The sequence below is a fragment of the Amborella trichopoda genome, chromosome 6 (genome assembly GCF_054954075.1).
Source record: "Amborella trichopoda isolate Santa Cruz 75 chromosome 6, AtrichopodaSantaCruz75HAP2 v2.0, whole genome shotgun sequence".
NCBI classification, from domain to species: Eukaryota; Viridiplantae; Streptophyta; class Magnoliopsida; order Amborellales; family Amborellaceae; genus Amborella; species Amborella trichopoda.
In genome coordinates this window covers 50,961,567-50,976,316 of record NC_142341.1, presented here as the reverse complement: position 1 = coordinate 50,976,316, position 14,750 = coordinate 50,961,567, and the positions used below count along the sequence as shown (strand labels likewise).

The following is a 14,750-nucleotide window of genomic DNA, read 5'->3' as shown; positions in this document are numbered from 1 at the left end:
ACCCTTCCCCTATTTTTAATTAAAGCTTATATAATTGTATCCTTAGGCTCTTTTTAATTCCTCTTCTTAGGCACTTTTTAATTCTTCACCCCCCTAAACTGTTATTTTATTTTTATTCTAAACATTTTTCTTAATGGCCGATATCATACGGATTGTCGATTATATAGGGTACACAAATCTCCCGACTGATAATGAAATTTAAGTCTATGGGACTTTGACTCAACCAGGCCCAAGGGCCCCTTCGACTTAGACCGGCCCTTATAGGTATGCAGTTTGGGCCGGGCCACTCTTGATCCATTGCCAGCCCTACTCAGGTAAAAGATCAGTTTGTAAATAATGAGGGAGGGCATGTTAGTATGTTATATTTGGCCCAAAAATAAATAAACAAATAATCAGAGTAGGTAGAGATTTGGTAATTGACGCAATAGTTGGGGACATTTTTTACATGCACCAAGTGCCTTCTGACCTGTCGTCACCTGAAAGTCGCTGAAGGCCGCTTTTCTTTGAAAGAAAGAAAGAAATCTCACTTTTGAGCAGGAGAAGGAAGACATCTCAGTATTGCAACGGTTTCTCTCTCTCTCTCTCTCTAAACTGTAATATATATATATATATATATATATTCCCCTCTCTTTCTCTCTCTCTCTCTCATTACACCATTGGGTCAGGAAACGAGTCCCCAGCTTCTTTGATAGAAAGCCATTGAAGCTCTCTCTCTCTAGAGAATTGTTACTATTAGATTGCCACTCTCTTATGGTAAAGCAACAAAATGGGAGAGTTGTGATGCAGTTTTAGTTACCTATTCATCAATAACTGAGGTTTCATGGAATCATCTGCAATTTAAAGGTATGTTCTTGTTACAGTAGCTTTAAGCTTGAAAGGGAGGGGTTATTTCATATCATAAAAAGCATGTGATTGACAAAATCGCCCATGATATTTGTAGGGGTGGTTGTCCTCCGCAATTGATATGCCAGGACAGTTTGGGTGTTTATAAAAAAAAAAAAAAAACAAAGGGCTACTTAAAACGGCGAAAATATAAACATAAAATGTGTCCATGGCGTGTATTGAAAAACCAGGGCCTAAACCACAAAATTTGTTCCAAGAACAGGCCAAGGCAAGTTGGCCCAGTGTTGGAAACTACTACTTGGGGCGAGTACTCGGTCTATGCTCAATCAAGGTACTCCGCTCAAGTCCTGAGTATTGTATCTGCAAAAAGATGTTAATTTTTTTTTAAAAGTACCAAAAAAAATCCAAGAAAAAAAAGGAAATGGGTGTCTATAAAAAGATTAATGAAAACACGTCAAAATGAAGTTAAAAATAGAACCGATTTGTGATTGGGGGTATTTTTGAAATACTCTAAAAAAATATGAAAATAATTATTCACCATCAAAACACTTTCTGAGAAGTGTTGAGGCAACATATGAGCAGGCCTAGCTGTTGCAGGTATTTTGGTGATTTTAAAATCACAGTCCCAAGGATTTACATTTTTTCATTCATTCGAGGGCACTCAGGCTCTCACAAAAGGCTAAAAGGAATTGTTTACATACCTAAACTTAAAAGCATAAGAAAGTTATAACCATGCGTGTCTATGTTAAATAGCATGGCACATAAAAAGTATAGCACAAGACCATTTTGCTTTTGATATAAGGAGGTCGCAATTACTATATGCCATTAGACATCAAATTGAGCAGCTAGCCATTAACTTAGCCCAAAAGAAAAACTTTCAAAATTCGTAACATATAAGCAAGCGCATTGAATTTCACATCTTTGATTTGCAACCTCTTTGTACTAGAAGTAAATGATCTTTTCATTCACTCAATAAAGATTTGTTTAAGTTAATAAATAAAAATAAGTAAATAATCTCATACTAATACGATCTTCAAACATAGATTTAAACTTGTTCTGATTTACTTTATTTCTTGTAAATGACACTTATTCTCCATATTGGCGTCCCTTCACTGCCGTTTCAATTTAAATTTCTTTACCAAAATTCTATGTCTTGACTAAAATTCCAAGTCTTTGCTTTTCTAAGCTTCTTTGACGGGCAACTTCACTCCACATGAGCCTTCACGGTGTCCCCACGCAAGATTGAGCGACTGAACCAGATATCCACGCCATTCATTCAAATCAGTGCAATACTACCAAAATATTCAAAGGCATGACCATTTGAAAATAATGCCGAAAGATGCAGTTTTTTAGAAAAATGTATCTTAGATTCGGAACTTACGTTGGAAGATGCTTGAAGTAAAAGCGGTCCCTAATTGGATTTAGAGAGAGATGGGGTGTCACAGGAAAGGATTCGGCACAATGGGTATTTTGGTAATTTGGTGGGCGGCATGTTTACAAGTAAATTCTGTGCATGGAACGATAGCAAGCCGAAAGAACCAAGCTCAATTGGGTTTGGATGCCAAGTCACCTTCTCCTACCCCAGGTGTGTATGTGTGTGTATGTGTGTGAAAGAAAGAATGAATTAGGCCATATCTAATTTCGGAAAGCTCAGCCGCATTTTCCTGAAACGGTTGCACTTCATTTGTATAATTTTGGGAATTTGGAGGCTGTCACTTCCTACGACCTCCAAAATAATGTGAAAAATGGGAAGCAATGACTTCCATGCCCTAGTGGAATATGCCACTTTCAAACTTCTAGAAGATGCGGCTTCTAAGGGTAGATCATCCCTAAATGAAATGTACCCTAAATCAGGGAGAATTTTTGCATGGGGAATTGTGTTAGGGCTTCCCTAGTTAAGGAGTGCCTCAACATAGTGTCTTATATTCTAGAAGATGCGGCTTCTAAGGGCAGATCATCCCTAAATGAAAATCAGGGAGTATTTTTGCATGGGGAATGATGTTAGCGCATCCCTAGTTAAAGAGTGTCTCATCGTAGTGTCTTATATATATATATATATATATATATATATATATATATATATATATATATATATATATATATATATATATATATATATATATATATATATATATATATATAGAGAAAGAAAGAGACTTTTAAAAATATCTATAAGTAAAATTGAAATACTATCGGACAACTGTGACTGTACGATAAACTTTGGACAGTGATGAGTATAGGCGAAATCACTGTTCGTTTTTGCTTATAGGTGTTGGGAAGACTTTTCCACATATATATATATATATATATATATATATATATATATATATATTGGAGATACTCTAAAGTTCACAACTCTTTAAACTAGAAATAATTTTTACATGCCTAAAAGTTATTTCCTACTGGAATTGCATAAATAAAATGACCGATAGATTTGTTTATTCTCGTACCTTTTTTTTTTTTTTTTTTTCTTTTCTCAGGCATGGATGTGGTGGAGCAGCCGTACCCATATGAACCAAATGACTACTTCGTTAAGATCGTGCGGGTCGATCCTCTTGATAAGTTTAAGAAATATAGAGGAGACTACAACTTTACAAATCCCCACTATTGGAGTGTAAGACCCCACCTCATGCTTATTAGATAATAAAAGCATAATATTAAGATGGTTAAACCACCGGACAAACTTTAGGAACCTACTAATTTACTAATAAAATGGGATTGTCTATAAATAGACTATTTAAGGAGGTCACAATTATTATCGTCTTTTAGATTTCAAAATCGATGGTTGTAAGGTGTCATTGATTAAACAATTTCAAAAAATAATAATAATAATAATCTCGGAATTCATAATTCACCCCAAACCATCCAATTTGACATTTAATAAGTGAAAATGTTTGTGACCTCTTTGTACAAAAAGTATCCAATAAACTAACAGTTATTAAAAAATCATTTTCACTTGTGTACCTTCTTTATTATTTGTTTACCGATACTCGAACTACTTCTCTTTTGGATTTGAAACATAACTGTCTCAGTTTGAAACCTTGAAGACAGGAGGGCATTTTCATTACTTGGCCACTTAAGTTACTCCAACCAAATGACTTAACTAGTCCTAATTGTATTGAGTTTCAAACCAAAACATACCTTTTTTATTGAAAAATCTTGTCCTACGTTTAAGCATTCCTTTTATTGTCTCAAGTAACTTGAGTGGACCAAAATGTCCTAGTTTGTTTGACAAACACAACACAACATTCACTGCAAATAAAAAATATGTTCCTGGTTTGGAACTCAGAACAAGAAAGATTATTTAGGTTGTTTAACTCAAGTGAATTAAATGGATAAAATTACCAAAATGCTTTCATTCATGTTACAAGTTCGGTAAATCGGGCATTTTTCTACAAATCTTTTGACGAGTTACTTCAATGAAATGAGATCTAAAAGGTAATCATTTTATCGGTAGAAAATATTGAATTAACCACCTCATTAATTTTTCCCTTAAACCATATTTTCTTGAATTCATGTTGCCTCTCTCTTCCACAAAAACTACTTTTGTTCCTTATATGTGTTCATATTTTTTTTTTTGGTGTTAATCCTCATTTGTGTTCATTAACAATAACATATGCTCTCTTTCTATTAAATAATATTTTAATCTCTCTATTTCAGTCCACTATTTTTACAGGGATTCCTGGTTATGCAATTGGTGCAGCTTGGTTTTTTGTTGGCCTTGTTTATGCTGGCTTTCTTGTTTACCAGCACTACACTAAGAGAAATGAGAAAGAACCGAAGGGGTTGCCTTACATGTGTAGATCACACGTTTGGTCACTGGCCTTGGGGTTGGTCCTCACCATTCTTATCATGTAAGTGGATGAAAGTAATTAGATTTTTTTGGTTTTTACTTTATGTTTTATTAGTAAAAATGAACCAAAAAATTCTCTTTTGCAATAGTAAAATTTGTTCTTGGTGAGAAGCGTTTTCGTCTTGGAATTGGATGCTTTTTGTTCTTTTCTTTGTTTTAAAGCATTCAACAAAAGTGCCAACTGGGACCCTCAAATGTAGTTGCTTGTTTAGGAAGTAAAATGAAAATAGTATTGTGAGCCCACAAAAATTTGCTTTTTGGAAGTAACCTAAAAAGAGTATGATTGATAGGGGTGGCAACGGGTCAGGTTGGGTCGGTTCCGTTGGGGGTCCAACTAGACCAGGGCCTGGACCCGACTCGAATAGTGTTCGGGTTCCAGATTTAGACTCAAACCTAATCCGCCGGGTCTAATTTTTTAACCCAAATTTGGTCTACCCCTCGGGTCCCGGGTCGGATCCGGGTCCGAGTCCATTGCCACTTCTGATGATTGAGTAAGATTGTTTTTCTTATCCATATGCTTGACCATAGCTAGGCCTGTTAACGGGCTTGGTCTGGTCCACGGATTTTGAGCTCGGCCCAATTTAGGGTCAGGTAAGGCCTACAAACTAGCCTGGGGCTGATCATTGGGTTTTTGAGCCAGGCCTAGCTTATGGGCGGATTCTAGCCCACATGTTATGGTGGGCAGATTAGTTTCACGCTAGGCCCGGTATGCCCAAAATATTTGGAGCCTTGCTTGATCTACCATTGGCCCCAGGCCCATCCAAGAAAAATTTTAAGTATATATCACATATATTAAATATTTTTGTCGATAGTTAAATAGGGCCCCGCCCATTCACTTTGGGCTGGGCTCGGACTTCGTTCTCGTGAACTTGGGCTGCGCAGGGTACGCTGGGCCAGTGTAGGCCCAAAATTAAATTTTTGGGCCCAATCGTACCCAACACTTTTGGGCTTGGACCAAGGCTCGTCATGACCAAATACAATATATAGGCTCAAAATAGGACATTTTGGTAATTAGATCCATAAGTTACTCGAGTCAAAAGTTGTACATCTCTAGCTTGTTTTGAGTTCCAAATACAAAATAATATTTTTTTTAGGGTGTGGTTTTCATAAAGTTGTAACTTTAAATAATCCATTACAGACACACCTTCAAATTTTATCATAATATATAATTTTGATATAAAATATTCTTAAGATTATCTCAAAATTTATTTTTAAATCTAATTATAAAATTTTAAACTCTAAAAATAATTAAAATCAAGTAGATCTATAAACATATGAAACTTTTGAAAATAGACAGTCTAGATAATGAGTTGTAAGATGCACCACTTTTGGGACTCAAAATCTTTTCTTTTTTCATAGTCCTACATTCGATGTTTAGATGATCGATTAGAGGGTTTTTGAATATTAAAACAACCTTTACTGATGGATTTTTGAGGTGCATTCATAGTTCTACATTTTGAGATTGCAACTTTATATAAACTTTTCCCTTTTTTTTTTGTAAAAGATATATTTCCGGATAGACCCAAAACAAGCAAGGATATGAGTTGATAAATTACCAACCTTATTCAATTTGAGTTTTTTAAAATAAACAACTTTAGGAGTTACCCAAGCAAAATAGATCTTAAAAAATTACCGCTCCTTTTTTTTAAAAAAAAAAAGTAATGTCTTAAACTTACCAATTTGGTTGATTTAACCACGAGGTTGATTTTTTTTTATATGTTTTTTGGTCGTTTTATTGATTTGAATGCTTAGCTTATGATCTAAACCCAATCTCCATCTTAAAAAGAAATGTGAAATAAAAAGTTCTCCTCCTCCTTACTCTATCTTTTGCTGTCTCTTCCAGAACTCTATCCTCTGTAGTTCTTGCTGCTAACACCAAGTTCTATACTAGAGCTAAGGTGGTGAAGAACACATTAGTTTCAGCAACTGAAGAAGCCACCAAAACCATTTACAATGTAACTGATGCCATAGAAGACATGCAAAAGCAAGTGCAAGCTGATGTCGAGACTGAATCCGACCGCGATCTAAACTCGACTTCGGAAAAGCTCAAAACAACAGCTTCAGACCTAAGGGACCAAGCACACAAGAACCAACATTTGATTGAGAAGGGACTCAGATTATTGTAATTTTTCTTTTTCTTCCCCCATCTACCACTAATCTACACCTTTCATTTCACACACACACATTGCTATATATAACAACTAACTGTTATTCTAGATCATTTCTGGATATGTAGATGACTACAATTTTGTTTTCCTGTTGCAGGTTTGTATCCACCATCTGTTTAGTATCAGTGAACCTCGCCCTAGTTCTTGTATTACCAGGTATGTGAGTAAATATTCAAAAATCTCAATTAAAACAACCAGGGTTCTAAATTCGGCTGAGATATGCGGATCCTGCCCCTCGCCGAACTGAGATCTTGTGTACAAACTCGGTCAAATAACAAATTTATTAATAAATCATAAACTTATATTTCTTTGTAAAATCACTGGATAAACATTTTATATGTAATCTTGATATTTTTAATGATGATTTTGACTCCTCACCCTTAATACAATTGCAGTTTTTTCAGCCATCCGATGTCGCCGAACTTTTTTATCGTCAGTAAACTATGATACCTCACTCTCTCTCTCTCTCTCTCTCTCTTCTATCTCTCTTTCTCTCTCTCTAAAATCTTGTGTTATGTAGGGTGATTTTCATCTGCTGGTTCCTCACTGTCCTCTTATGGCTGTATTTCGGTGCATATTACTTCATCAATAAGTGCGTGATATCATCTGCTCAACCAAATCTATTTAATGGCGTTTCCACTGTAAATTTTGACTGCAATTTTTTCTTTCTTTTTGAAAACTAAGAAGAATGTTTTGCAGATTTGCCGAAGACTCGTGCTCAGGACTAGAGGAATTCCGGCAACACCCACATAACAGCAGCTTGGGCTCAGTGCTGCCCTGCGATGACCTTGAATCAGCTGAGGGCATCTTGCTAGAGACTAGAGAGGGACTCCATGGTTTCATAAACCAGGTGAGAGTTGGGCATCGTTCTTCATTATCATTTTGAGGGGTCCCTCTTCGTTCATTTAAAGGGCATTTTCTTCTATTGAGGTTTCTTGCACTTTTCAAGGATTGTCTATAAAGAAATCATTTTTTTTTTCTTTTTTTTGTAAATAGCGATCATAATTATTTCCACTCAATAGACGTCAAATTGAATGGTTTGGGGTGAATCACGAAGTCTGAAACTTTTTTTCTAAAAACTTTGTGTTTATTCCATAACTCTTTCAAACGTCCATTTTTTAAAGGGCAAGAATGATTATGACCGCCATATAAAGATTATAACCTTCGTATACAAAAGATAAATAGTAAAAACAATCCCTTTCTTAAATTAGCATGTTTTAAGGATTACCGGGTCATATTGAGGGGTACTTTGATCAGTTATCTAAGGGTGCAGTTTGTACAGAGCCTAGGCTCTAAACAATCAAATTAGAGCCTACCTTCAAAGAATGTCTATAAATGTGGTTTCAATACTGGAAGTCTATGTGATAGCCTTAAAATATATTTTCATTTTTATTTATAAATTTTAAAACTTCAAAAATAGTGTAGATCGACAGATCTATAAAAACTTGAAAATCTTAAAAATTGATGGTCCAAAATACGTCACAAACTACACTATTTCCACAACTTGAAATCCAATTTTTTCTCATGTCCATGTATCTTGATGTCGAGATGATCAATTTGATGATATTTGGGCATCAAAACAACATCTTCTAGTGAAATTTTTGAGGTAGACTTTTATTTGATTGTTTAGAGCCTCGGCTCTATATAAAATTTTCCCTTTTATCTAATTTGAAGGGAATCTCCTCATTGAGATGTGGTGGTATTTTTATAAATTGTACAGCTTTTTAAAGGGTGAGGTTTCTTTAAGGTGCCCACCTTATGCTATTCAAGTAAGGTGTGCATTTAGATTTTGTTGGAATATGTAGTTCCAGTAACAGAAACCTTACACCATTTTGAAAGTCGATGCTCAACCCTACTTGTATGAGATTTAAAATTTCAAAATCCGTGCATATCAAGTAGATGTATAAATTTTTTATCTATATCCATGCATCTTGAAGTTAAAATGGTCAATTTGAAAGTCTTCCCCAACTTCAAAACACTCTTTTCTAGAAGATTTTTGAAGTGCACATTATTTCTACAATATAAAGGTTAGTAACCTTATACAAACATTTTCCTTTTCTAAAAGCATAACACAAACGAGGGTGAGGATATATTGGTCATTCCCATTCCTATCCATTTTGAAGAGAATATTTTTATATGAAATGTACAAACTATGCAAGGGATTGAGGATTTTTGGGATCCTAAGGGTAGTTTGGTCCTTTATCCGAAGGGCATTTTCCCTCGCATCGCATTTGAGCGTAATTTTTTTGGGGCTATTTATCCAATGTGAGGGGAAATTTCTCCCATTGAGATTTCCTTGTCTTGTTTATTTTTCTGTAAATAAGCTGCATTTCCTTGTCTCGCTTTTTTTTTTTTTACGTATGCTGCATCATGAGAAACTTAGAATTATTAGTTCAATCTTATGAGGTATTTTGGTCGTTTATCTAATTGAAAAAGGTAATTTTGTAAGGCTGCAATTTATAAAGCCTCACCTCAGATATTGCCCCCAAAGGAAATGGAGTTTTAGGACGATAAAAATTGTGCAAATAGATCATGTCGACAAGCATAAAAAGAAAAAAAAAAAAAAAGAGTTCTCCTCAAAAGGTTCCAAGTACTGGAAATGTGTTTTCCTGCGAGGTTTGAGTTATGGCTCTACCGTTTATCGTAAAGTTCGAACCCTCCAACCACAACATTCTATCAAGCCGGAGGGGAATTTCCTTTAATGGTAGTTATTCGTCTTGCTTAGTGAAAAGAGTTGAAAGAGGTTGGGGTCGTAGTGGTGGCACCCCACATCTTAGTCATCATGTTATGGTTTCCATTCTTACTGACACCACTCTATTAAGACCTTCAAAAAGCGAACTCCCCAACTATTCTATCACAAAAGATTATAACGGGCAAGGGCATGTTCCCCACTGAATTTCTCAAAAAAAAAAAAAAAAAAAAGAGGGTCTCTCTCTATCCATGCTATATGAACCATTATCTTTTTAAAACAATTTCTCACTCTCCCCATATTATATGAACCATTGTCTTTCTTAAGTAATCTCTCTCTCCCCCCCCCCATATTATATGAGCCTGTCTTTCTTAAGTAATCTCTCTCTATCACACAGGTGAACAAGAACATATCTATGCTGAGAAGGTTTTCTTCATCTCAAGGGGCTTGGCATGTGTGTAATCCTTTCACAGGCCCACCTCAATATCACTACCATCCCCAAAAATGTTCCGCCGATGCAATTCAGATTGGTGACATCCCTCAAGTACACACATTCCTACTCCTTTTATGGCTTCAAATTTTATTTGAATTTCCAATACATTAGCATGAAATTGCCAAAGGAGAGACCCGGAGAGTCGAACATTTACAAGCAGATGCACACATAAACATTGCGTGTGTGAGAGAGAAGGCTTTTAATGGGTCCGACCAAGACCCATATTGACTCAAACACAATCCACCGGGTTGGGTCCTGTCCAAGTGTGTTGGGTCGCGATGGATCGTATCTGGTTAACCTTGATCCGGAGCCACGATGAGATTAGGATGGATCTAGACCTAAACCCGGCTGGGTCAAGTCCAAGTCATTTGGACCTAAATGCCCTACCCAGTGGGTTCAATATTTGAACCAAACTGGGACTTTTGTCGGGTTGACTAGCCGGGTCAGCTGGTCGACCCAACCTAATTGCCACCCCCTCATAGACAGAGCTCAAATTCCAAGTATAGTGTCAAACTATGATAGGGCAATGATTTCATACAATAGTTGTATTGTAATATAATGCACAATAATAAAAACCAAGTTAAGGTCATTTGATCCATGTTTTAGAATATATACTCTTCTCATTCTAATGAGCAATAATAAATAATAATAATTGAAAATGCAATCTCAAAAGTATTTTTTTAGCCCAATTAACATAGACCGTCCATTTTGATAAGAAGCTTAGATTTAGGCCTTAGGAGGATTTTTTCTTGTCCAATTTTTTAGATGACTTTATTATCATTAGATGAATAATGTTAAAAAAGAAAAAATGATTTTGAGTTTGTAAAGATTAGGATCGTGAAATTCACAAAATGAATGGCCTAGATTTGTTGTTGAAAGGGCCTCATTTTGACCATATCTAGGATTCAAATCGAACTTTTTTATTTTTGGGACTGATTATTGAGATAAAGAGAGTGTGTGTATAAAATTTTGGGTCGTACAAATACCACAAACATGGTTTTCTAGAAGTTTGGTTGCATTATTAAATGATACAATTGTTGCATTAAGCTCTAAACAATCAAATAAGAGCCTACCTCAAAATTTTCACCAGAAGAGGTTGTTTTGATGCCCAAATATCTTCAAATTGATCAATTTGACGTCAAGATGCATGGACGCGAGAGAAAAATGGATTTCAAGTTTTGGAAATAATGTATTTTGTAACGTATTTTTGGACCGTCAATTTTCAAGATTTTCAAATTCTCATACATCTGTCGATGTACACTATTTTGAAGCTTTAAACTTTATAAATAAATATTAAAATACATTTTAAGACTATCAAGTGGATTTCCAGTATTGAAACCACATTTCTTGAAACCATTTGAAGGTAGGCTCTAATTTGATGGTTCAATGCCTAAGCTCTATACAAACCACACCCTATATATATATATATATATATATATATATATATATATAGAAGACACTATAAAATACCTATAGGCGAAAATAAACAATGATTTCGCCTACCCTCATCACCATCCAAACTTCATCGCACAATCATAGTTGTCTAGTAGTGTTTTATTTTTTACTAATCGGAATGATCTGAAATTATGAGCATGTGTACATCTTAGTGAAGTACACCTAATAAAAATATGAAAAAAAATAATTTGTAAAATATAAATTGACCACAATACCAGACAATTGTGACCATGCAAATTATTTTCTTATATTTTTATTAAATGCGCATCACTAAGATAAACACACGTTCCAAATTTCATGTAATTAGATTTGTAGAAAACAAATGAAAATCGAAACACTACCAGACAATTGTGACCGTGTGATGAAGTTTGAAAGGTGATCAAAGTAGGCGAAATCACTGTTCATTTTCGTCTATAGGCGTTGGGAGGAGTTTTCTTATATATATATATATATGAGTAATAATCCTATGAGATCCTCTCACACCCATGTGTGCAGGGCCCCAAATGACCGTGTGATGAAGTTTGAAAGGTGATCAAAGTAGGCGAAATCACTGTTCATTTTCGCCTATAGGCGTTGGGAGGAGTTTTCTTATATATATATATATATATATATATATATATATATATATATATATATATATATATATATATATATATATATATATATGAGTAATAATCCTATGAGATCCTCTCACACCCATGTGTGCAGGGCCCCAAAGGATCACCATTAAATTTGGCACATATCTCTAAAAAAATCAAGTCTCACACCCATGTGATAACTTTTCTAAATATCTGTGCTAAATTTAAAAGTAATCATTTAGGGTCTTACACACATAGGTGTGAGAAGGTCTCATAGGATCATTATTATATATATATATATGGATAATCTAAACTTCACTACCTTTCAACTCACAAAGGTTTAAGATATAAAGAGTTGTGAAAAGTGGATTTATTAATTTTGTAGTTTATGGTGATGAAATTTTCACTCCCCCACCACCCAAAAGGCCACCACAAGAGATAAAAATATTTTCTAACTACAATAATATTTGGGATAAGGATTTGACGAGGACCATGATGATTACTTTTGCGGGAGGGATGCAATACACTTACTCCCTCCGGTTAGGGACTTACTTGGGAGAATTATTTTTATTTGTGAATTTGGTACCCATCTAAGAATCATAAAAAATTATTACAAAAGAAAACGAAATATTGGATTTTTAGTTTTTCAACTGTTGGATCTCATCCTCCTGTGTCCTCCCTTTTATCGTAAAACATTATTTTATTTGTGAATTTGGAATCCATCTAAGAATCATAAAAAATTATTGCAAAATAAAACAAAATATTGGATTTTGAGTTTTTTAACACTTGGATCTCATCCTTCAAAACTAAGGTGTCTTCCCTTTAATCTTAAAACATTAATTTTTCAGGAGTAATGATCCTATAGGACCTTCCTTTACCTATATATGTAAGACCTCAAAGGATCACTGTTAAGTTTGACACGGATCTCTAAAAAATTTATCACGTGAGTATAGGACTTGATTTTTCTATAGATCCGTGCCAAATTGAATAGTGATTATTTGAGGGCCTACACACATATGTGGGAAGGGACCTATAGGATCATTTCTCTTTTTTCAGACTCATATAAAGTGCAATTTGATTTCTTTTTTATATTTTTTTATTTATATTTTTTGTTTTGAGTTTAGCCTCTAGGTCGGAGAGGTTATATCCCTTCTAAAACTACTCTTATATTGAGCTTGACCTGAGAGAGTGAATAGAAAGAATGCTCTTGTGGAAGCACATAACCATTTTGACTTTACCGATGACCCTTAACTGGCTTTCCTCGCAGCTCCTAAATCGATTCACAAGTACTGAACACAGTTCCGGCCTCGAATCAGGCAACGACCAAGGCAAGAAAAGCATATACGAGAGAGATATGAAAATGGCCATCGTCTACACACGCTCGATACAAAGCATCATCAATGCATTCCCAAACATGGAGACCCTGGTGAACTGCTCTTTCCTCGAGCACACTTTCTCCACCATCTCCATCGACGAATGTCCACCTCTAAGGAGATCGGTTCGAGCCTTGTGGTCATCCATGGCTTGTCTCTCTACATTCATGGTTGTACTCCTTTTGGTATGGGTAGCAATAGCTCATCAAGACCAGAGAGAATTCTCACATAACTTCATAGTACCCCATTTATCACCTCTCGGATCTCCGAAGCTGGAGCTCCGAGGAGAACCCTAGCTTTCAAATACTGAGCGAGTGAGAGAGAGAGATTGATTTACAAAAAAAAAAAAAGGAAGTAGACCCTAGAAAGTATAGCAACTAAAGAGATCAAGGACTTTCCGAAGGAAAGCTGAACAGATAGAAGTATAGATAGATAGATTTTGACAGAGTATAACAAAATGGAGAGATGGAGACTCGGTCCTCCAAAAGTTTTTCTTTCCGATTCCAGTGTCAAGACAAATGTAATTTGTTGTATGCTTTTAAATTCTCATTTTCCCCAACAGAGATCACTGAATGTAGAGATCAAACAGTTGTATAAATAAATCTTTTATTTTTTTGAATAATGAATATTCAGGGAAAAAAATGTCATTCAAAAAAAATATCTGAGTTAAAATCAGTTCGAACATTCTTCTCACGAATTCTCACTATGATTAATTGATGACTAGCGAATTCTCATTATGATCAGCTGATAAAACTGCTTTCTCTTCAGCAGTTCCCCCTCAAATTTGTTACCTTTCATTTCGATTCAAAACAAAACCTAAGCCAAGTTAAAACCAAAGGAAAAGGAAAAAGTTTATGTAAGGTTGCAACCTTACCCCCTCCATTTTGGAGGATGTAGACTTAACATTATTTTAAAAGACGTGTTATGTATTGATACTATGTTAAAAGGCATGCCAAATTTACATTATCTAAGTAAAATTGACAGTTTTAAATATCACAGCCTTATTTCTACGAATAAAGTTGCAAGTTTGCAACGTTATACAAACCAGACCAAAAACTTTCATATTATTCCGGGTGCTTATGTACAACAATGAGTGCCCCTTTTTCCCAATTATTGATGAAAATAAAACAAAGTTGGGATGAAGATAAAACTAAAGTTGGGAGATGAGAATGAGGTCTTGGAAATTGGTTCTTATTTCATGAAATAGAGATTAGGAAGTCAACGATTGCATGGCTTGGATTTGTGCATACCACTGGTAGTTATGTTAAGCGAGTACTCCAAACTTAAACTGAAAAACG

The 14,750-nt window shown here is 35.1% G+C and overlaps 1 protein-coding gene across 3 annotated transcripts; it reads left to right on the top strand.

Annotated features, from left to right (window-relative positions):
* Positions 1–525: 525 nt before the first annotated feature.
* Positions 526–14,011, top strand: LOC18448717 (uncharacterized). Of its 3 annotated transcripts, none has more exons than XM_020676193.2 (11): positions 526–843; positions 2,030–2,428; positions 3,324–3,457; positions 4,504–4,697; positions 6,540–6,818; positions 6,962–7,020; positions 7,260–7,296; positions 7,385–7,456; positions 7,564–7,714; positions 9,951–10,097; positions 13,347–14,011. In XM_020676193.2, the coding sequence occupies exons 2-11, from the start codon at positions 2,275–2,277 to the stop codon at positions 13,746–13,748; spliced, it is 1,629 nt and encodes a 542-aa protein (XP_020531852.2). In that variant the 5' UTR covers positions 526–843; positions 2,030–2,274; the 3' UTR covers positions 13,749–14,011. The 3 variants fall into 3 exon arrangements, 2 of the variants coding, with proteins under 2 accessions (XP_020531852.2, XP_088725317.1); XM_088869191.1 differs by lacking the exon at positions 526–843 and adding an exon at positions 941–1,174; XR_016057311.1 differs by lacking the exon at positions 7,260–7,296.
* Positions 14,012–14,750: the final 739 nt, after the last annotated feature.

Bases quoted from the DNA above. Each gene is read 5' to 3' on its own strand.
- LOC18448717 (XM_020676193.2), top strand. From the start codon at position 2,275: ATGGGGTGTCACAGGAAAGGATTCGGCACAATGGGTATTTTGGTAATT. The intron at 7,021-7,259 runs GTATGTGAGTAA...ATACAATTGCAG, and splicing joins CCTAGTTCTTGTATTACCAG to TTTTTTCAGCCATCCGATGT. The intron at 7,457-7,563 runs GTGCGTGATATC...AATGTTTTGCAG, and splicing joins GCATATTACTTCATCAATAA to ATTTGCCGAAGACTCGTGCT.